The sequence below is a fragment of the Anas platyrhynchos genome, chromosome 1, assembly GCF_047663525.1.
Source record: "Anas platyrhynchos isolate ZD024472 breed Pekin duck chromosome 1, IASCAAS_PekinDuck_T2T, whole genome shotgun sequence".
Lineage (NCBI taxonomy): Eukaryota > Metazoa > Chordata > Aves > Anseriformes > Anatidae > Anas > Anas platyrhynchos.
Genome location: NC_092587.1, coordinates 184,870,159 through 184,894,477, shown reverse-complemented (window position 1 = coordinate 184,894,477; position 24,319 = coordinate 184,870,159). Strand labels below are relative to the sequence as shown.

The following is a 24,319-nucleotide window of genomic DNA, read 5'->3' as shown; positions in this document are numbered from 1 at the left end:
CAAGGATCGGAATTACCACGCTGCTAGGACAAACTATTTATTTTTTGCAAGGTATTGGTTTCTTTCTTTCTTTTTACTCTGTTGCATCTGAACTCCACAGAGACTAGGGCTGTGAAGAGAAGCCAATTTACAGGACCATAGCGATATAAAACAGCAACCAGAAGACAACAGACTGTGTTTTGGCACAGGTATTTCCTCACTGTTAACCTGCCAATTTGCCCATTCTTTTAATTTTTGCTTCTTGGCTCACAGTCCGAAACATTTCTTTCTGACACCTTTTCCATTTCCAAATTCCACCGATGATGACTAAAGGAAAAAATATTTACCTAGGCTTTTAAAATTTGTTATTTTTAAAAATATAGCAGATAACCACTGTACAAAAATTATCTTTTAACACTGTCTAGAAGAAAGGAAGGCAGGGAACAGGAAACCTACCTAGATTTGTACATGAAATTAAGTCAGCATTCCCCAATACCCGTCAGGAAATCCTTAATTAACAGTTCCATTACAAAAATTGGAGGAGAGTTTGGCCTTAAGCTTGCTAGGCATATGACTGAGGATATCTCATGAATTTTCTTCCTCATAAGATTGTGACAAGTCAAAATGACACTAAAAACAATCGTTTCCTCTGTTTGACATAAACTTTTGTCCTCATTGGGATTTCTCAGTGCTGTGGTACAGAAGAGTGCTCTCACTCTGCAAATAGCCTGTAGGCAAGTAACATGTGAAAACCCACATACTTTTCTCAAGTAGTTTTTTCCTGTGTCTTTTACATTGACGTTATTCTTCTTTGCATAGGCAATTAAATATTCATCAAGAAAATTCAGAGCACTCCTGTGGGACACCAGGTATTTGAACCAATGCTTCTACGTCCAGTTCTGCTTTTTGTTTTCTTTAAAGATGAGACTTTGCAGACTGGGTTTCCTCCTAGATAGAAACTCCATCTGCAACCTTCAAGCTCCTCAGGTTGCAGTAGGAGTAGACCACATTAGGAACAAACTCACAGAACACTAATGTGGCAATACTTTCATCTCTGGTGATGTTCTGTCAACCTGCATTACATCCACCAAAATCACTGACTTTACTGGCCTTAAATCTTTACTAGCATAAAGGAGAGCTGAACCGAGCCCACAACACACGCTCATTGCAATGCTATAACACCACCCAATGCATCTGTTTTGCTGTAGTGGAATGAAATCACCTTTATTATTACTATTGCCTTCAGTATTCAGTATTACTTGATGTATCACATCACAAGCCTAAACTACTGAGTTCACCAAAGGTTTCCTCATCACATGCCGCAGCACAAATCAAACTCATGAAATAACCCCTTGCTTCCGAGCTTAATGCCCTGCATACGAAGAGGTAGGATGCAGATGTCAGATTGCAAGATCACATGCTCAGGAATGAACTTGGGTAAGAGAAACACAGTTGTCTTTACTAATTCAGACAAATGTAACCAAAGAACAGCCACTGCCAACCATTTTCCAGGCTTGCATTAAAACATGTGCAGCAGCTCCAACAAAATCCTTCATCAACCAGATTTCTTGCTGTGAAAGTGCTGAACGTCACTATCTAATACTTGGGACTACCAACTTCTTCATTCGTGTTTTATTAAACATGTAACACTGCATCCCACCAAAACAAACAAACAAGTCACCCGAACCCCTGTTCTTCCTGACCTCAAAGATAGCAAGTTTAAGGCCTAAAATACAGCTTATCAGCACTAACTTTATGGCATAGATTATTGTCCGTCCTACCTCTTTGAGGAACTCACCACAGGAACAGATATCGCAGTGTTGGAGTTTGTATAAATAGCAGGCTTTTTCACATCAAAATAGTAACCCAGATGAAGTCCTCTACCAAAGGAAGCATTTTCTTTCATCATATATAAGGCTATGCCTGTGCTTTGGCTATTTTCCCACGAAATCATACTCAGGGAAAACAGAAGGACTTTGTTTTTGTGGAACCATTCACATATGTGAATAAACATCTTAGTTTTCAATTCCATTTTCCTGGTTTGATATTCCCGCATAACACCAAATACATTTATACAAACAGCTTCAGTCTCCCGTCTTTTAATGCCTCTTAAAATCTTCTTTTACATAACACTTTTTTCCTGGGAAAATATCATTAACACAGATCCTTTCCAAGATAAGGTAGTAAGTGAGAAGAACTTGAGGCTGAATACCATTAATGTATTCCTGTGACACGCCATGCTTTCCACTAGCTGTCCTCACATAAAAGGTTTTATATCTCTAACACTTCAAGGTCTTCCACTTATTACATCTGCTACCAAAACTGACCAAGAAAAGAATCTAAAGATAGAGAGAAAGTAGTAACTTCACTCTGAGAAAGCAAGTTTTAGGGAAAAAAACAGGAAATAGTCAAAACACCTAAAAGTCTACCCCACCTAAGACACAGGAAGAAGGCAGGATGGCAGCTGTATTTCTATATAAATCTCTGCCCACATACACAATGAGCGTACATAATCTGAATGTTGGTAACAGAGGCAGGTTTATTAGGACTTCAGCCTGAAAGCACAGGGAAACTTTGAACTCGCCAGTAAAATGCCAAAGGCACACAACTACTCACCCATCGGCCAGTTGTCATACACGTGCTTCGCAATATCTGCAGCAGAGTCATTTGGTGAGAACAAGAACTCTTTCGTTTTCCCGCTCACCAAGATGAGGCGCAAATTTATCTGTAAAGAAAATGCATTATTAGGAAGGGAACTGGAAAAAAAAAGACTATTTATTTATTTTTTTTTAATGTTATTATAAGCTGTCATGTTTTGGAAAAAAAGATTTTTCTAAAGTGATCTGACAATACACTTTTAGATGGTGTTAAATATAAGGACAAATAGGTCAATAAAATCTTGTTTATGCAATCTAGGAAGATTAGATTCTTATGGCTGACATTTTTGACATTAACCACCAGAAGATTCCCATAGATAGTGATCAAATCAACTGCAACATTAAAAAGCTTTCAGCAGAGTATAAAGAAATTCCAGCCAGAAGCACTAGCAACATATCATCTTGAATAAAAACGAACGTGAAGAATTAACCTTTACACACAGCACTGAAAAATACACATCTGCAAAGTCTGTGTGCTCTAGAGTCAGTCTCCTCTAGTATGATATTTATCAGCCCAGATCTCACCCACTGCTCCTCCTACAAAACACCCAAGGAACTGAACATCTTCCCTTGGTCCCAGCCGCCACAGATCTCTTTCAAACCCAAAACTTTATTCCATTGCTGCCGTGATGCTACAAGTAAAACTGCTGAGATCCACGTAAAATGAAGTCACAACACATCGCAGTGTATCAGCAATTTCCTTTATCTAACCATCAGCATCTTCAGCTACAGTTGTCCTCCCTTCTATCTGCAAGTTACTGACTGCTTTTTTCCATATAGCATCAAAATAATCTGTATAAAGAGACACTATGACACGAGTTACAATGCAAAAGAGATTAGATTCCGGTTCTCAAGCAACCACAAGGCCACACAATGTATTTGGGTAGCCAGCGCTTCCCAATGTCTATGACAAGGAGTCTACGTACCTTGTGTTTTGGCCTACAAGCCTAAATCCCATCAATTTTTAGCAAGACTTGGGCAACCCAACTGTTTGGATGCTTTTTTTCTAGATCAGACTGGGAAAAAAATATTGTGTCCCTCATTCTAGAGAACTTTTCTCATTGGAATTTGGGAAATTCTTTGTCTGAGTCAAATACAAGAGGAAAAATGTACAGTGATGACCAAATTTTCAAGACTTTTGCACGGTTGAATACCTTGGTGCTTCACATCCACATCCCAAACAGATCATTTATTCCCTCCTAAATGCTTTGGCTTGGGTTCATCCCACCTATCTTTATGAATCTAGTGGAGGCATCCAAAATTAAGGACTCCATCATCCTGCACATTTCATCAAAGAAAATGAAGAGAACAATCCCTCCAAAAAACAATTCAGCATCTACTTCAAACATAGCAAGGGCAAATCCACATGAAAGGGCTCGGTTCCCCTCCCATGCCCCTGGTAACCTCCATCAGAAAACAGAAGCTGTGCCGTTAGCCCAGGGAAGATGCCAGGTGGCTGCTTTTTTTCGGAGGAAATGCTGCCACCACCATCACATAGTCCCACCACGTCATCCCTGCCCGTCACGAGAAGCCTCCGAGGACTGAAGCTGCAGGAATGCTGTTTGGTCACAGAAACTCATTCAGAAAATTCGGAACTAGCCCCACCAACTCCAAAAACCCAACTGCAACTTCAAATTTTACGCCTAAATTTAGCGGCGGCCAGAGGATGCCCACTTGTTGCTTTGCTTCTATTGTCTTTCAGCTGAAATAGCTCCCCCCAGCCTCAGCAGTCCCCACCTGTGTATTTATAGCCAACACTTACGCAGACGATTTCTTTGGTCGGACTGCCCAAGAGGAGCTCTTCAAGCTTTCTCTAACGAGATATCCATTTTCCCGTTCACCCCAGCTGCCTGTCTCTGCATGTTTCAGTCTTTTTTTTTCTTTCTCCATAGAGGTGACTGTTTCGGAAGCGTACCCAGCGATGTCTCACCAGCTGCTTGTTCCACCACCACCAGCATCTACTGGGAACACCCCCTGTGGCTGTGTCCCAGGAGGACACACACCTCCTTCAGAGTTCACCACACCGTTAGTCTGGCTGCTTTGTACCCTGACCTACCTTCATCCACACAATTATTTAGGCTCTGAGCCTGTAACACCCTAAAGCTCCAAATTTCACCCCATTCCTACTGCTCCATGTCTCCCAGAGAATGGAAGGAGGAGTCCGGGTGGAAAGAAGTTGGCAAAACCTTACGCTGCAACCACAAAAACGGTTGGGATCTCCCTCATGTCTGGGCCTGAACCCTACAAAATAACCCAGACGTTTCTGCGTCACACTTTTCCTTCTATAATGAGAACATTTTTTGAACTTCGCATTATCTACAGATTTTAGCAGCAGCATCCCTTGATGTTTACCTTTGCCACGGAGTCAGATGAAGCAAAAGTGATCAGAGAATTGATCCACAGTGACTCCAATTATGTGCTCCCCCGATCCAGTTCCCCCTCCTCTCAGTCAGGCCATTTATGTTCGCCCCTTTATACACTCATTTTCTCTACTAAATCCCAGTTTCTCCTATTTAACCAACAGTCTGCAATCTGGCATCGCATCGGCTGCTATGTACATACCCAGATGAAACTATAACAATTTCTATTTAGAAAATCAGTTCTTTTCATCGAAAGTCAGTCTGCCATCATCTGGCTTTCAGAAGTGCAGCGCGCTGCCTTCCCACTTCACTTTCTCTATACCTCATTATCTTTAATTATCCTTTAAGCGTCAATGCATCTCATTACAACTCCGATACACTGCCAAAAATTTCGGAGGTTTAGACTGCGTCACAAGCTGTTATTGTACTTGGGAATGGGCTGCCTGTTTAACAAACAAACAAACCAACCCCAAATATTCAGCAGCAGCGTCTGCTGTACACAGTTGAGGATAAAACGACGAAATTTCTTCTCCAGCAGCTTGCCTTCCTCTTCCCTGTCTCCCCTCACGCCTGTGTCCCCTACTCTAACTAGCTCCTCATCCCCTCCAGCTTGCTCCCTGTCGCCCAGCTATCCCCCAGCTCTGATTTTCTGCAGGCTACCTGAGGATTTGATCTCATTTATCAGGGTGGAGCTCATCTGTGGTGGGGATTACATGTTTTGAGGATGAGAACGCTTTCCTAGGCAGCGAATGTTTCTATCACCAACCTATCAGCTCCTTAGAACTGCGGGATCTGCATCCTACAAGGAGATGATTAAAAGAAAAAGACTATTAGTAATGCCCAACACTTATAATTATGGCAGAGCACTGATACAGAACTGAAGTTATTCTCCAGCTAGCACAACGTTAAGGAGATTCATTTCTTTTTATTCTTGCTACCGTGTTTTGAAACTGGCAGGCACACTAAAGTAAACACAGAAAGGAAAAGTATATCACAGAACTAGCCAAAACTAATGCTGCTTCCTTCAAATTTTGATTAAATCATATCTCCAGACGTTAATTAAAAATACAAAAATCAATATAAGCACCAGGAAAAAAGTGAAAAACATTAATTCCTTCCCACCCCCACAAGACGGATAATCCAGTAAGTGCTGATTTTTTTTTGTTGCTGCAGACTATATCTAAAAGACTATCATCTTTTTATCAAATGTAAAGGCAAATATCAACATGAATGAATAATTTTACAGCATACACTACAAAGTATGTCTAAACCAGGGGAAGAATACATTCATTAAGAAACAAGAAGTCTCACCAAATATTAGAAGGAGCCCAAAATAAATCCTTAAATCAGTCCCGCAGATGTTGCATCAAGTGCAAGGAAACAGCTGCTCTAATAAAAGGTTAAAGTATTTTCTTATTTATAGTACAGCATGCCCCTGACACATTTAGTTTGCATGTTTGTCTATATATATGCATATATATAAGATAAATATATCTCTGTATTTATATTTCTTAATCTTGGCTCGAAGGAATCTTAATCTTCAGTTGAACATCACGTTACCTCAAAGGGTTTCAAACACAGAATCCCCAAACTTGCCTTTAAATTTAGAGCCTAATCTTATTTCCCCTCCAGAGCACTGCGAAGTGAATTGCTTGCAACTGCTGCACTTCTCACCCCGTACGCCTGAGAATCCCACTTCAAACAAACTAGAGGGGATCTGAAACAAACCTTCTGGCACAAGGCCACTGATGGAAGTCCATATCTAAAAGGAAAAAAAAAAGAGCACGTGCGTATAATGGAAAGAAGGAACAGACAGGTCTTGGTTTGGCAGAGAAGTTCTGACTCAGAAGCAGCCAATTTAAAAATTTCAAGTTCCAAAATGACTCTTAGGATACAGAGTAGCTCAAACCACTACACCTTATGTTAAAAGTCTGCAAGGAACTTGTGCCTGTATCATCTGAGATCATATGCCTACAGCCCCTCTCCCTTCCTTACTGTAAGAGCCTTGGTCTGAGATACTTGTCTGATTCCCTTGGCCCTGACGAGTTTCTTCTCTACAGGGGATGTAACAGGAACTGTCCTGATTTATTTATTTTTTTATATTTTCTTTAGGACACCAAAGGCAATTCCAACCTTTTGCTACAGCGAGTTGCATAAGGGCCATAAACTCACATCTACGCCTTACAGCACCAACTGCAAAGATTATATACTACAAACTAAAATAATAGTAATAAAAATGGTTGTGCACAGAAGAATGTATTAACAAATGCTGTGCAATTGCATCTTTTGGAACAAAATTTGGGTCATTTAGATGCAGATGTAGAAGTTGTGTTTTGTGTTATTGAGTTTGTTCATGTCACTGTGCTTCTAACTTCACAGCCCAAGTTAAAGAAATGGAAAGCCTCTTAACCATCAAGAAATGAAGGATTTACAATCATCAAGAAATACTCTGTTGGCTAAGTGGCTCCCATCTACTCAGTTAAACAATTTTTCTTATCAGTTTCATGCTGCAGCAGCAGGTTAAGATTCCTCCCATCTTACAATTAAAACACAGAGGAGGACAAGCATTGTATCACCGCGTGCTATGCAACCCTGAGTTTAAACTAATTGCTTTTGTTCAGCTGTTTTTAAGATTGAAATACATACATGAGAATTTATCTTTTTTTTTTAAGCAAATGTAAGCTTTAATTAAAAATTAAGAGCGGACCTGAGGGGGGAAAGGTGAGAAAGAAGGACTCTGAAGCTCCACATTTCAAAACCCAACACATTTACTTCCTAGCTCAGGTTCATAATTGTACAAAAGCAGCTTGCTCTCCAAAGGTGAGCCGAAATTTCTTAATGACTGCAGCCTAAAGAGTTGTCTGCTAGTTCCCTACCACGTAGCACCACACAGCACCCTCCACTTACTGAATTCCACCCCATCCACTTCAGAGCTTGAACCAAGCCTGAACAAGAGCCTACGTGAAACAGCAGCATTACACAGGCCGTGTCAGGACAATCCTGCAGGTTCTAGACTCCTGTTCACTTGTAAGGTAGATACCATCTCATGTAACCCCATCCATAAATTGAGAATTTCAGTTTTTACACGCTCCAGATCCTGGCTGTCCTATTGAGTGAAACTTCCTTTCAGTTCCCAGCACAACCTTATTCTTGGCCAGACCTACTTCAGGCTTCAGTTATAACAGCGGGGTTTTGTCCCCTTAGGGTTTGGGTGGTTTATTCTCCATCTGCAGATGAGGACACCTTGCTAAACCAAACAAGCAAAGGCTTTCCTCATTAGCAGGCGGGCTTGGTGTGATCACTGCCTTCAGGGCTCCGAAGCGCATCAGCAGAGGTTAAGGAAACAGGGCTCGGTTAGCCCGGAGGCTTGGCGGGCACCTCTGAGCAGCCTTCAGATACCTATGGGGAAATCACTGACGTGATGACCGTTTGACTGAGGTACAAAACAGAAGATCAAGAGACAAGAGTCTTGGGAACAACAGGTTTGCAAATGAGATAAGGAAAAAAAAATTGCCCTGAGGACATTGAAGCAGTGAAAGAGGTAACCTGGAGATGCTCTGGAAGCTCTGGCTTGGGGATTTTCAAGACCTGAATGACAAAGCCCCAGGCGACCTCCTCTGAATTCAGTCCACATGCAGAGGTGACCTTGCTTCCAGCAGCAGGCTGGGCTGGAGACCTCTCAAGGTCCTTTCCACACTGAGTGCTTCTACAATTCACTTTCATCTGCATCTGCTTCAGCTTTGATTCATCTTCCTTAAGTATGCACGATTAGAACTGTACACAGCGTTTCAGAGAAAATCATCAAGAATTTATGAAGCGATAATAAACCTTCCTAAATCTATTGCAAATGCCTCTCCGTTTTCCGCACGAAGACCACAACTGCCTCGTGTTTGCATTTCAGTAACTTTGCAATACTCTTCTCCAGTCCAGACAATCCCGTGACACAGAACTTCAAATCTGCATTACACTACCTTAACCACCCGTTATGTACAGAATATTTTGATGTTAATGCAATTAATTTTGTTGCTATTAATTCAGCCTTTGAGATAACCCAATCTTTTCCATACGATGGCACGGATCCTCTCTGATGCCTCCAAGTTCTCATCCTCAGATTTCATCAGCATCTTACCATCTTCACCCAAGTCACACACTCCATCAATCCACCTTCCCAGACTAATCCTCTCCTACATGACTTCAGCTACTCACTGAGTTCCAGACTTTTACCTCTTCTGCATTTTCCTCATCTGAAAAACAACCTTTCCAAAGAGAACTGGATAATGAATCTGTCATCATCTAACTTTGGTAAATACACATTGTGAATTTGAGCTGTTTTACACTTCTCTGCTCCTTCTCAGTGTCCTGCTTGAAGTGGTTATTTACCTGTCAACTTCGAAGGCTCTCCCTCCACCCTTTTACTCACTTTGCATGCAGCTATTTTATACCTTTAATGGCTTTGACTTGAAACAGCAAGCCTGCAAACTCTTCAGACAATGCTCCTTATACTGACCCCACACACGCAGCCTAATCAGCATTTACACCCTTGGAATCCAAAGCCTTGGTGTATCAGAGATGTATTTGCTCCTGTTTTGTTTATTCTTCCATTTCATATGAATACAAACTGTATCAGCTCGTGACTGTTGGATCTAATGTCACTTTGCCACGCAGTCTGCTGAAGATTTTCAGAGCTTTTTGGAAATTTTAAGAGACAGACATCTAGAATAATAATGTTTGGCTACAAATCTGCCTGGCTGTTAGACAGACTGACAGACAGGCACACGAAGTGAGAAGAAAGTACAAGAGCAAGGAGGAGAATGAATGTGCTGCCCGGCAATGCAAGAGCTCTCCTGAAAGGAACAAGAGATCCTTGATTCTGGACTCGACTTGAAGGGTCTCCAGGTAAAATGAACAACTATTTCTACCCTTACAATTATTACCCTGCACCTACATTAAGTTTACTTCATATCAGGGCAAAGAAAATGACATATGTTATGGGAAGTGACATAAATTGACGTAAATTGTCAACGTGGCAGAACAAAACTCTGAGGTTTCATTGCCAGCTGGCAGACAGACCCGCGTAACTCATCCAAAGCTGTACCACTTGTGATAGCACGATGGCTCCAACACGGGGCTGTAGAGGTGTGATAATACCCTGCATCACCCTACTCAAGATTAACGTGAAGTTCATAACCAGCCCCAGTGACACACTCATCTTCACATCACTGCGAAGAGAAGCAAATACATTTTTATGGGTAAACAGTTTCACATCAAACAAGCCTTGACTAAGACAGCTTTGCACTGCTAAGAACTAAGCAAATTTCAGAGAACGCTGAAGTGATGGGAAAGGAAACCAACCCGAAGCACAATCAAATTTTATTTAAAGGAGGGAAAAGCAAAACCCTATCAGTATTTACCTCGGCAGCTGTGACAGAGCAAGCTGTCTCTATAGAAACTGTGGCATTCTTGAACTAGAAGTCACAGTGCTCGGACACACTTCATCCATGCCCTCACTTCAGCTCAAGTAACACTGGAACAATGGCAATACATTAACCAGCGTCCTCCAAGTGAGTTCAAGGGCTACCTTTTAAGAAGAAATATCTAGGAAACATTGTTCTTCAAATTAAGTTAATGTGGATATTGTCAGAAATAACCAGTAGAATGCAATGGGTTCCAGTGGAAGACGGAGATTTCCTACATGCACTTTACCATCTAATACTTCATAGGATCACAGGATGGTTTGGGTTGGAAGGGACCTTAAAGCCCACCCCCATGCCATGGGCAGGGACACCTCCCACCACACCAGGTTGCCCAAAGCCCCATCCAGCCTGGCCTTGAGCACCTCCAGGGATGGGGCAGCCACAGCTTCTCTGGGCAGCCTGTGCCAGGGCCTCACCACCCTCTGAGGGAAGAACTTCGTCCTTATACCTAATCTAAACCTACCCTTTTCTAATTTAAAACCACTCCCCTTGTCTTTTCACTCGACACCCTGACAAAGAGTCCCTCCCCAGCTTTCCTGTAGCCCCCTTTAGGTACTGGAAGGCCACCATAAGGTCTCCCCAAAGCCTTCTCTTCTCCAGGCTGAACAACCGCAGCTCCCTCAGCCTGTCTGCATAATCCACTCGCACAGGGAAGATTCAGATAAAGACCTGCTCTGATAACTCATCAGCCAGAGACAGGGCAATTTCATCGTGCTCATGCAAAACAGATTTCTATCGTGTTATGACAGAATTGCCTAATTCCACTGCAGTGATAAGATGTACTTACAAGATACAAAAGACCACGGTTTAGAATTAGGCTTTAGTATAAGTAGGTAGAAAAACAGGCACAGAGAGTCAACCACACAGCATCCAAGGCTGCTGTTTTCAATGCTCATCCTTTCGGGGCACTGTTGGAATAAACACATCTGCACTTTGAAATAAACTGCCTAAAACACAGAACGGAGAAACCAACGCAGTGAAAATTACCATGAAATTCTGGTAGAGATCACTGTAGCGATCCCTCCAGCACAGTGAACCAGGCACTGCAAAACACTGGAAGTAATAACGCCGCGCATCCTGTCACGATGCATACGAGAGAAGCTGATGAGTAGGAGCGAGAAGACAAGATGCTCATTTCTTTTTTTTTTTTTTTTCTGATCTTTATCTCCCTAAAAATGCCTCCTGGTGACACACATCCCGGCATTTGACTCCAGGCTTCAGAAGTGGGATCAGTGCATGCCATCTGTGTGACCTTCCTGCCGTGTTTTCTCAACAGCTGCCACTGGATAAGGCCATCACCTTGCTTTCACCTTCTGCTATCAGCTGGCATTCAAAGCTCACAGGTGAATAATGATAACACTACAGTTTGGATTTAATTCTCGTATAATTCAACATTTCGTAGATTTAAGGAGTGTTTACACGGTACTTTTAAACGTTATCTAGGACAGTTCAATCTCTTCTTTAAGAGGAGATCTAAGTCTGAATGCTTATTTTGTGAACTAACAGCTCAGATCTGCAAACAAATATTGCTCTAACCAAGGAAGAAACACAACTCAAAGGAAAGCCCCAAAGACAGCTGCTTCTTCAAGTCCCAGGGGCAGACGGGTACCTTCCACCCTTCTCAATCCATTATTTTCTTCCCATCTTTAACCAATTTTGTGGGTCTAAATTTCCATTTAACTCACGTTCCTAGAAGTTTCAGATGCAGCTGTTCCATGGTTACAAAGGATAAAGAAAAGCTAATGACGGGCTGGGGAAAGCATATTGAATGGTCTGTTTGTGCGCTGTGAGAAAACAGAGGCAGAAATCTGAGTTTCCTGCTGCTGCGTAATGGGAATTTGACCAAACCATGCACACCATAACTGGATTTGGAGGTATGAGGATTTTATAACCAGAATCGGTCAAGGAGACAACACACACAGCTCAAAGTAACCTTTCAGTTACAGTCAGCTACAGTTTGAGCAGAATTTAAGTTCAACAAAAAAAAAAGCAAATGTAAAGAAATCATTCCAAAATGCCCCCAAAAATAAATTGGACATTTCATGGGAAATGCTATTAACTGGAGGCAATCAAAACAACGATAATAGCAAGCAGCACACGGCCACGGCCACTGGCTAGCTCTACATGCTAATTTTCAGGAGAGAAAAGTGAAGCTCTCTGAGCCAACTTCATTATTTCTGAGAGGAACGCTCACTCATCTGAATGCAGTATCAGGGAGACGGATTGACAAAAATAATAACCAAAGGAGGCAGGCAGGCAATTTACCAGTAAAAGGCAGTATTCAAACTTCCCGTAACACCCCACTGATCTTTGCACTACATGGTGGAGTAAGCACGGATGTGTATATTGAAGCCTGCCACAAATCAAGGGATTAAGTTGTTGTTTTTTTCTTTCCTCCCTAGACGCAGTTTAAAGGGGTATAGTATATGGACTATAATTCCTGTACTTAATCACAGAAAGGTTTGGGTTGGAAGGGACCTTAAAGCCCACCCAGTCCCAACCCCCTGCCATGGGCAGGGACACCTCCCACCACACCAGGTTGCCCAAAGCCCCATCCAGCCTGGCCTTGAACACCTCCAGGGATGGGGCACCCACAGCTTCTCTGGGCAGCCTGTGCCAGGGCCTCACCACTCTCTGAGGGAAGAATTTCTTCCTTATACCTAATCTAAATCTCCAGAACCTCCAAGTACTTCTCACAGGGCTGTTCTCAGTGAGTTCTTCACCCCATCTGCATTCATGGCTGGGACTGTCCTGACCCAGGTGCAGCTTCACCTGACAGCCAGGACTTTTCAGATATGACAGGGAGAGGCTTGGCAACTCCATCAGCCAGCTCCCTCAGGACCCTGGGATGCACAGCATCAGGCCCCATGGGCTTGTACACATTTAATGCATTCTTATATACAATAAACCATGTTAATACAACAGGTATTGCAAAAGGAAACTGAATTTTAATTTCTATTTTAAAGTTATTTAAACTTTAAACAAACACGTTGGTTAATCATTATTGCAGAACTCCTAAACCTTGCTCTTCCCCCTACTCCTACTCCCCCAAAGGAACAATGCAAGACTGCAACAGCAATTAAGGATCACTTCAAAATTAGTGTCTTTTTGTGAGAATACACAACTAACTAACCAATTTACAGAATTCTTTGGAAAAATCTTTAATCTCTCATTTATTGAAAAAGGGAAGTGAGGGGACCACCCCTTAGTTCCCTCCACGAGCATAAAGATTCCTGCCATGATAGTTCTCCTTGAAAACAAATCAATCTCCATGCAAAGCCTAATAAGATTTGCTACTCTTCAGGCCTCAAAAAAAAGGATAGTGACAACCAAGTGCAAATCTGTTCCAAACCAGACTATAGCAAAAAGAAAAAAGCCAGAAAATGACCTTCTGAATCCAATTCTGTTTCCTGTTGTATTTTCTCTCGCAGTACCTGTTGCATTACATGGTTTTCACGCAGCTCTCTGTACTGTACATAACATGCTGCGACTAAACACGGGGATTACAGCTGATATAGGTGCTACAGCTTGAAAATTCAAAGAAAAAAACCTCACTTCCTAATGACAAATAAACAGTGAAGTGGTCCCCCGGAAGTCCAGGCGAATATCATTCCCATAAACCAGCACTAAGTTATTAATAAGACCAATGAATCAACAAAAACCATCCCTAAGACTATCAGGACCTACATCCCCCCAAAAAAACGCCAGCAAGAGGAGACAAGTTTGCAGTTTATCACTGTGAAGTCCTTTGGGGATTCTGCCGACTCCTCCTTGTGTGATCCCGCATCTTGGACAGCCTGCACCTACTAAATTTTTCAAGCCTTGGGAGTGAGCATCAAAAATAAAATGGAAAAAGTCTTCAGTATTTTTAAGACAGGACAGAGGTGAAGAGCTGCACCTTGAATTAGAGACGCATTACAGCTCACTCGTGTGGAAATACCATAAAATTAAATTTTTATTATTAGCCACTGATTCCTAGTTTCTCTGGGCTGTGTATCGTGGCAGTCAGCCAAAGTTTTGTCATTCCAAAGCACTATCTACATCACTGAGCTGTGATAATTTAAGGCAAGAGATAGAGCATTATATATATTTTTTTTCTGATGCAAACGATAGTTTAAATTTTAATCAAAATGGATGTTTCACTGACTATACGTCTTGTTTATTCTTGCAAAAGCAATCACCTTAGATATGAATGAGAACACAACCTTTTCTAATTGTTTTTGTCCTAAAATAGCCCAGAGAAAACACTGAATCATGTGGTAAGAGATGAAGGATTGCGATGCTGGTGCCAATTTATTCAAAATAAAACTCTTCAGGAGCAAACAGCTTGACCTTGACCTATGTCTGCACTTTTCTGCTCAGAGTGATGACTGCTCTATATCTTCGATTTTTTCCTCCTCAAGGAATTACCCTTAACGTTCAGCAGAAAGGTAAAACATGGTTATATAAAGCTTAAATATTGTTGTTCCATTTAAACATGGTGGCAAAACTTCATCCCCAAGCTAAGCCTGCTGAAGTCAACTGACTGAAATTAATGGCAGATAACGCAAATCAGGTTTGATCCAGTTATTTATTGTGTTAAATACCAAAAGGCACAGCTTATCCACCTTGCTGTTACTGCCCTCCCGACCAGCTGGCAGCCTAGTAGTAATTTTTTGCCTGTTTCCATCACGGAGAGCACTTGCTAGTCCAGACTATCCACTAATGACTGGCCAGTTAAAGCTGCCCTCGCATTTTGGCCTCCTCCTCCAGTGTCATTAAGCCTTCTGTGGAGTAAGAACCGCACAGCTCACCAGCTGTAAACTTATTGCTCAACTTCCTTGGTAGATGCAGTACCTCTGTGTGGCTCTGGGGAGCTCTGCCCACCACAGCGGCCAAGGACATCCAAAGGGAACTAGATCCGCCTTGGCCAGGTGCTGTGAAGTCACGGGAGGTCTAAACCAACCTTTTTCCATCTGGGAGAAGACTTTTCACCCAAAGACTGTTAGATTTTAAAGAGGGAAATAAAGTAATAATATTAATAATAAAAGCCTTTTAGAGCACACATTTAATATCTTCTTAGTATCTTCTTCCTTCCTTTGTCTTTTTAACCAGAGTCTACGCAAAAAGCATCACATCACACAAAAAAAAACTTGGTTCCAGCCCTCCAGGAAAAAAATATCTATAAAACCCACTAAATTCAAGAACCAACTAATATCCAGGCATCTTCTAAGCACAAGTGTCATTGTGGTCTAGGATCTCACTAAACCCTTCGCATGAGGGGAAAATAGCAATGCCTTCTTGAAGACATTACAGTCTTAATTGGAAGCGATTATAAGCAACACCAGTCAGGGCTCTTTGTTCTTCCTGCATCAACAACTACATTATAACGAGCCATCTGCTCTGTGTCAAAGCAGTGAGTAAGGTTGGTTTCTGCGAATCTGGGGCAACATGTGTTCTAGCTTGCATCTTAATTACGGCTTGCAAAACCCTATATATGGACAACTACACAGGCATGTTATTGAGAGCTCCCCAAAGTATCTGTGCTTCTTAAAAAATATAGTATTGCTTCCCTGAACTAATTGGTTTGAATCTAAATACACAAGCACCAGGAGAATTTAATAGGCTTCTTTCCTCACACACTATGAGAATAAAACCATTTCAGACCCAAGTCGTATTACAAACCCTTAACCCTCCCCTCCATGTTTCTGTGGTCAATACCGCCAGCAGATACTACTCACCAGATGAGGACTGGTTGCAAAACAGCCAGCGCTCACCTACGCCAGAAGAACATTTCCTGGCCTCTTGCCATGGCAGGTCACTTGGCCTCCACAGGTTCCCTGAGGTATGGAGATGATCCGTCTCTCTTTTGTTTCTCATGTACCCAGATTGTCAGCTTTTTAGGACAGTTCTTGTTTTGCTCTACACATAATGCTTCTAAGCTATAGCTCATTTACAGAGGAAACATTTCAAAATTAAGGGTGTTTTCTTAATAGTTCCACAAACCCTATGGTGGGTTTTTAAAGACCCTCTCACCCCTTATTTCATTAAGGCAAGAGGCATGACTGTCTGGCAAGATAGAATCAATGATGGACCACGTTATGAAAAACCTCACTGCTTATGACTAACTATATTTAATGGAGAATTACTGCCCCAGACAGTTACTAGACTTTCATAATTATTTGAAATAAAACATGACTTTGATGTTACAAGAGAGAGCACACACACACCCCCAAAACCAAACAAGCCAAAATGTCTTTTCTTACTGGGACTCTGTGCGGAGCTGTGGACAGATGAGTGTTTCGGCTATGATGACTAACCCTTAACAAAACCAATCCTTAACAAAAAGGATTTGGAAAAAAAAATAATCTGTACTTTTCATTACAGCAAAGAAAGATACCATGTCGTCACTGATGCTGTCACAACCTTATGAAGGTTGCTTCAGCTCTGTGTTGGGCGAGAAAAGGCTTAGCAAGCTCTCTGCCAGGAGATGCACCACCCTTTAGCATGAATCTTTCAGGGCAACAAGCACGTAGGTATTATTGACTGAATGACAACGCTGTGTACACAACCTGATGTTAACACTCACGCAGCTCAAAAGTTTCTAGTTATCAGCCAAGGGATTTTCTTGCTATTTACTAAGCCGTAATTACAGCACAGTAGCAGAATCGTTGATGTAACTATTTCTTACAAACTTTCAAGAACATCCTCACGGGACAGCATAGAAAATCCAGCTGCTCTACGCGAAGAGAAGGCAAGTCCACACAGTCAGAACTATTTCATTCTTCCCAGTAGTTTGGGAGACAAATCCTTACACAAAGCTGAAAGGAGGATGTGGCATTTAGAAGAAAAGTGCGTTTGTCACACAAAACAGCTATCAAGACCACTATTGTCTTAAGCTACCCTCGGCCTGGGCAACTATTCAGCTGAAGAGTCAATCCGCATCAACCTGCGACTAGTGATACTGTCACGTAGTGGTGCCAGCGCCAACCGTGCCATCATCTGCCTTTCAGATCAACATCCACGCTCATAAATTAGTTTTCAAATAACATAATGAATTCTCATGTGCATATAACTGTATTTCATTGATTACCTCAACAGGCAAGACTGTTTACTTAAATAAACAGCCTCTCAAATTATACAAAGTAAGTGTTGCATGAATACTGTGCAGCATTTATATTACAAGCCAAGGATTTGTATGCTGGATGAGCCTAGGCTGTGCCAGATACCGTCTGGAATCTGAACATCCCTGTGTTACAACCCTGAGCACCACCTGGCACAGTTCAGTTCTTAGTCTAGTAACTGTAACCAGTGCGCAACAATTCATTTTGTTAACTGGAGACACTAAGAGAAAGTTTGAAACCACTACAAAAAAGTAAGAACTAAGCAAGGCAGCCCAAAGAAGAAAGACAAATTAAACCAGAAGATGTGGAACAAGATGACAGGCTACAGAAACCTGTGGAGCCTGGAAAGTGTCTCCCTCAAAGAAGAAAACCAAGAGGAAACCAACAGCTCCAGTCTGCAAAGAACACAGGAGCACAGGAATCACAGCAAACAGAAGAAAATTAAGTACAACGGTGATGAACATGGCCTCAGACTGATGGCAGGCAGCTCTAAGGTTTGTAAAGTTTAGTGAAGCCCATGAGGCTTTAAAATCACAGAATCACAGAATCATCTAGGTTGGAAGAGACCTCCAAGATCACCAAGTCCAACCTCTGACCTAACACTAACCAGTCCTCCACTAAACCATATCCCTAAGCTCTACATCTAAACGTCTTTTAAAGACCTCCAGGGATGGTGACTCCACCACTTCCCTGGGCAGCCCATTCCAATGCCTCACAACCCTTTCTGTAAAGTTCTTCCTAATATCCAACCTAAACCTCCCCTGGTGCAACTTTAGCCCGTTCCCCCTCATCCTACCACTGGGCACATGGGAGAATAGACCAAATCATGGCCAATTGGTTATTAAATAAATAAAAGGTACCGATCATCTCAGCATCTCAAGTTGCAGACCTGTTAGAGAAATATCAGTTAAAGATACATAAGACACCACGTCCCTAATAAAAGCTACCCTAAAATGCCCCAGCACCAAAGGTTTTGAAACTTTAACAAACATCCAAGATTATACTCTATCCTTACAAAAAGGAGTTTCATGTTTTAAGAACTGCAGCAGAGAACTGCAGAGATGGCAAGCGCAGCTTGTTTTCAAAACCCATGGTATCTCGGATCTTCCCGCTGCACGCCTCAGAGGTAGGATTAAGAAGTTTAATTAGCTATTCAGGCAAGTCCTGAAGCAGCTGATCACCTTCACCTTCCTCCCCAAGTGCGTCAGTGAAGTCATCAGGGTGCTATTTGCACTCTGAAGGCGAGACCATTACTGTGATTACCTGCAAATTCTCAAATCACAAAAGCCTCGGTGTCATGTTCTTGAAACCAACTGAGAAAGGACCGCATGTGTGCTCCTATGTTAAACAGCACCAAGCTCACTGCCTTCACCCATCCAAATTCTGGAACAGAGAACTCTTCCTTACGGCTTCCTCCATAATCCATCTTCCTTTCTTTAGATGTGAAGAGAAAGGCATCGTCCATAGTTAGTAATATTACATTAAGGAATGTAAGGACTTCATTACTTACATTGCAAATCCTTACACAAACTATAGTGGGGTAAGTAACAGACAGAACAGAACATGCTCAGTATCGGAACAAGAACAGGCCTCTGTAAAGTCTTTTATAAAAAGCAAAGCAAGAGACGATCTGAAACTTCAAAACAGGAATCAAACACAGGTGCTTGTAAGAATATAGATTAAGTAGTGGAAAAGTGACTAGTTCTAACACTTTTTTTTTTTTTTAAGTGTTACCTGGAATAGATATATTTAGTCATCAGACTGCAGATCCATTACAGAAAAATAATTCACGTTCAACACCCCTATGAAAAATTTAGACGCTACCTCTAGAACTGAGCTTTATTAATAGTGTGATTCTCCCTACAATATTAGCAATTTGCAGTGTCCTAAAAGGAACAGAAAGCTGAGACAGTTCTTCAGTCCTACCTTCTAGTTTGCTTGTCAGTTCACAGTTCAGACTTCTGAGGCTGCTGCTGTGCCTCCTTTGCAAATTATACCTCTACCTTTCCTCATTAAAGGCTCTGCAAACTAATATTAAAAATACATAGAAATAAAAAGGGAATGGCCATACACTATCAAACACTTCATAATTCTTAATTACAATATTACTTCTACCTCAGTAAGAAAACTCCCTGCTGATGAAACCAACTTGCAAGTGGATCTCTGTACCATGTATCTCACCATACAGCAAAACAAGTCAACCCGACCACATCTCCCCTGAATCTGAAAGTTTCCACAAATTTTAGTTTTGGCAGGCCTAAATTTTTAATGCAGATTTTAAAATTAGAGTGAAACAGTATATAGAAGAGTACCGCATCAGTTTGTGATGTAGAAATGAAGTTAAAGAAACAAAACCGGTGAGAATATGATCAGAAGTTTAGAGCTTTTCCTTCCTCTTTACATTAAACTGAAGAAATACAAAATACCATAGAAGGTCAATCCAAGAACCTACCACTGACAGACTCTGATTTTAACACAACCTTGCTCTGGACACCTCAGAGAAAGGAATAAATCCTGGACAGGCTGTCTCAGTTCCACACTATCACAACCGTAGGATGTTTTCCTGCCATTAATGACTATTTTTTTTGCTCTTGAAAATTAACAACTGTTTGACACTGACGTGACAATCATTTTTGCACAACGATTCTTATTAAATTACATCTTTTGCCTCATTAAAACGAACCAGTAAGTTCTACCAACTACTTCAAACTTGACATCTTTTCAAACGTCCCTTGTATGGTGAAGCACTGTAGGATTAAAAAGCTCTTAGAGGTTAACTCCTACAGCACTTTCCCATCATTTTTCTTACCTCTAATGAAGGATTAAGCTTTTTTTTTAAATGTCCGCTAAGGTAATAATTCAGCATGTGGCCAACTCACGTTTGATCTATTTTAAAAGACTGCATTTAGTCAAGAAAGTGTCATTTTACCCCAAAAAAACAGTATTTTCACCCTTGCATATATATGTATATACGCATCTAAATTTCATGTTTCTTCTTGAATTTAATGGCTAATAATTTGTAGAAAATAATGTGTTCTGAGTAGCTAGCGTTCAACAGTAAATGTAATTCACAATGAAATATTTCCATTAGAGACAAAGTTGAAATCAAAGCGCACTAAGTCTAAGCTGCAGGAGTTTTTGAAAGAACCCAACTTTGATCTTTAATAAAATCCTCATAATCAATACAGCAAAACATAGGGAAGGGGGGAGGGAGGACAGGAACAAACACGTTTATTCAGGACTGTCCAAATTGCAACACAAAACCAAATGTCTCTTGCCTACTAATTATTCCTTTTGTGGTTTGGTAACAGCACTTTCACAGAGGGATGGTACTTGCGGTAAGCTAAATGAGTAGCAGGACATAAATCAAAAGAGTATTTTAGCCTGCTTCTTCCTTCAGAGAGAGAGCAGACGCTCCTCGGCTGAAGGCTTCCAAAGTCTCCAAACAAAAATACAACGGTAATTAATCCTCCCCTGTTATTACTGGTTGTTTCATCAAGGAAGGAAGCGTAACTGACATCACGAACCGCAGAAGAGACACAGCCAGAGTGATTTTCAGTTCTTTTCCCCTCCTCAATCAACTAGCAATGCTGGGGATGGGTATGACTGCAGACAGCGCTTCCACCAAAAACGCCTGCGGCTTTCATGCGACTTCTCACCTGCACAGCAGCCAGTGGCAGATAAATGCTATGAGGTACAAACGGGGAGAAAACATCATCCTATAAGCAAGGCAGCCAGATGAATAGGCTTAGTTGGACATACCACCCCTAGAAATGGGTACAGAAGGATGCTCTTACAGCCTGCGACCAAGAGAACAACCTTCGGTTACTCAATGGTACTTCAAGAACCTGACTGTATCTCTGTGCTGGCCTTTTATTCACTTCTTCCTATGTCAGAGCACGCTTTGTTACTAGCCCAAACGCTTTATTTTTTCCCTTTGCACACATCCAACATGAAAGCAGCACCAAAGGCAGAACAAATATTTAATTTCTTGAAATAACACGGCTTTCCTCCATAAAGGCAGGCATGAAGTTTGTGAACTATAAATAATTAATAGCCTTTCACAGGTCAGATCTTTTTATGTACAATAAAGGGGTAGCAGAGTTACTCTACTTTTATTTTATCTTTTTTTTTTTTTTTTACTGTCACAATGATATCAGCTGCTCTTGAAGCAGTATTACTATATTTGCAGGGTTGTAGTCAATGCTGATATGTCCAGAAAAACATTTTTAGGCAGGACAGACCCAGATTCGCCGCATTACTAATATATAATATTACCAGGAAAGTGCTGGTTCACCTGACCAAGGCTTCCCTTTGAAGCCTTCTGCCACTGATCACACTTAATGCTCACCTCCGAAGCTGAGATTTCCTACGCTGGCTCTCACTTTAGATAGCACTGGCTTTGGTTGTCAAAAGCAGGACCAGAATGAAATGACCACTTCTGAGAGCATTGAAAATACAGGCAGAAAGGAGGCACACGTCCGTGTATTTTAACCAAAAAGGCTCATGTTTGTGAAGTTTAAATAACTGTATCAAGCCAAAGAGAAAACCAGAAGGTCTAACGGTAAGGCTTGAGTGATGTACCACGTGTGCAACATTCAGAGGTTATAGATGCTCAGCCACCTCCCAGTCCGAGAGGAAAATTCATCTATTTCCAATTATCTTGGCAGCCACATTAGCCCAAGCTTAACATATCGTTCAGTCCTGCCTGAAGATGCTGGATCTTCAAGGGAAGCTTCACGAGTTGCTCCTTGCGGATGGCATTTCAGCTGATAGGTTCCCGATAATTAATTCGCCGGGCAAGGCTGCTGTCTGCAGATCAGGTTTATTCCCTCCTTCAGCTCGCCGTGAATTAGATGCAAACGACACAAAGAAGCAAAACCAACTGAAGAAATCAACCAGCCACCCACAGCAACACGGTGATGAATGCCACGCCGGGGAAATCTCGGTTTGAACTTTCCACATCGCATTCAGGTTCCCTCGTGAATCACCCTATGCCATTAGCTGCGTTTCTCCCCAGGTGGGTACGTTCACACTTTTTGGGAGCAGAAAGCACAGAGCGCTAGAGAACGCATCACATCACCTCCCCTGTACGACTGTGACTTGTCAGGAAGCCAGAAACTAATTTATTTCTGAAAGGTGAGCAAGAACTGCTAATAAAGCACTCGGATGACTCCACTTCATCCCTTGTCTTCTCTCAACCGCTGTGATCCTGGGTGCTCTCTGCCCTCCCCGCCTCTTACAACACTTCAGCCTCTTTATCGCTGCTCTTATCTATTTGCTTACTTTTTCCTCTTTTAGCAGCGTTTTCTGCTTACCAACACCCAGCCCTGGGTGACTCATTTATGTTCATATATCTACCTGACATTATCCATCAATTTAGTCTCCTACGTACCTGACTACTCGTTCCACCTGCAGCTAGCTTGGTCCAAACACAACCCAAAGCAGGCTTGTATTTTATTTCAAACTCTTGCCCTCTCTGTTCTCCCACTGCTGTGAGTACCTGCTAACCCTATTTTCATCTTTCATGTCCATTTTGCAATTTTCAGGTTGCCTTGAGTATCTAACCCCTCGTGAACAGACACTGTGCAACTCCTCGTTACTAACCTATTATTGCGGTCACAGAGTATCACCTATGTTCTGTCAAATTTCTTGCAAATATCACAGAAAAATTCAGGATGGAAAACATTAACCTTGCAGCTGGTGTACACAGGACTCTTTCTGAAAAGCACAGGCAGCACAAGATAAAGGCCAAACCTTCTCGCTGGATCATGAGGTGCATATGCAGGAGCAGCTGCCGCTGAAAGCCAAACAACGAAGTTGAGCAACCTTTTTTTTTCCCCCCCATGAACTAGGAAAGAAAGTGACAGTGAGGGGATGTATTAAGAATGCCAGCATTACTTTTGTGTCTTTGCTGACTGGTTTGGAAGCATGTAATAGGGGCCAGAGATAAGGATGTTGCAGTGACTGGAAGGTGAGACGAGGGGAATTCAGCTGGAGGAACAAGTAAAGAGAACGTAAATTGCATGTAAAGAGAATAATCCAGGAGAAACACCTGGACTAGAGAGGTTTTTGTACAAAGCAGGCAGCAGATTGTTGTGCCTGTGGGTGAGGAGGAGCCGAGTGAAGCCATAGCAGGAGAGATGGAGCAGAGCAAAGCACCCAGCACAGCGTTGGGAAATCTCCCCAAGAAAGCTGGGAGTGAAAAGGAGTTCATGAGTCAAAGGAGGACGCAATAAAAATGCTGCAGGAGGAACAGGAACACAACGTTAGAGCATCCCTGAAGGACAGGCTACCTCAGGTCCATTATCATCCCGCAGCTGTAATTTATTGCCAAGTCTGGTCCCAAATCTACAACCAACAGTGAAACAGACCCCCTCAGCTCATTGAGAGGTTAGTAACAAGCGTGTTATCCAGCGAGTGCTGGATAAAAGTAAAAGCAGTTGTCAAAGAGGACATTTCTCTCAATCTGGGCACAAAGAGGAGGTCTTCCAGATCCAATCTCACCATCGATCAGTTCACTCTAACCCCTCTTGGTTCTGCATTTATGTTCTCTGTATCACATTTTCTCCTTGAAATATTATCGTGCGGTTTTGAATTTTACCTCAACCTAGATTTAGCTGGCGATTATTTCAAGGTAGCTTCCCAACAACAAAGCAGTCCTTCAGCTTCAGAATTGGGCAGGTTTATCAAGCATCTTGCCTTTCCAGCACATTGTGCTGGCCAGCCAACAGAGCTGAAAAATG

The 24,319-nt window shown here is 41.9% G+C and overlaps 1 protein-coding gene across 2 annotated transcripts in view; it reads right to left on the bottom strand.

Moving 5' to 3' along the window:
• Positions 1 to 24,319, bottom strand: part of UBL3 (ubiquitin like 3) — a 53,698-nt gene that overhangs the window by 8,184 nt on the left and 21,195 nt on the right. Inside the window, exons 1-2 of one of the 2 annotated variants that reach the window (XM_072032647.1) lie at positions 5,657 to 5,689; positions 2,596 to 2,704 (exon numbers count right to left, since the gene is read on the bottom strand). In XM_072032647.1, the coding sequence (XP_071888748.1) occupies positions 2,596 to 2,704; positions 5,657 to 5,674 (127 nt within the window). In that variant the 5' untranslated portion in view covers positions 5,675 to 5,689. Of the gene's footprint in view, positions 1 to 2,595; positions 2,705 to 5,656; positions 5,690 to 24,319 lie in introns of those variants that run through there. The other variant, XM_005018181.5, reaches the window with a different exon arrangement.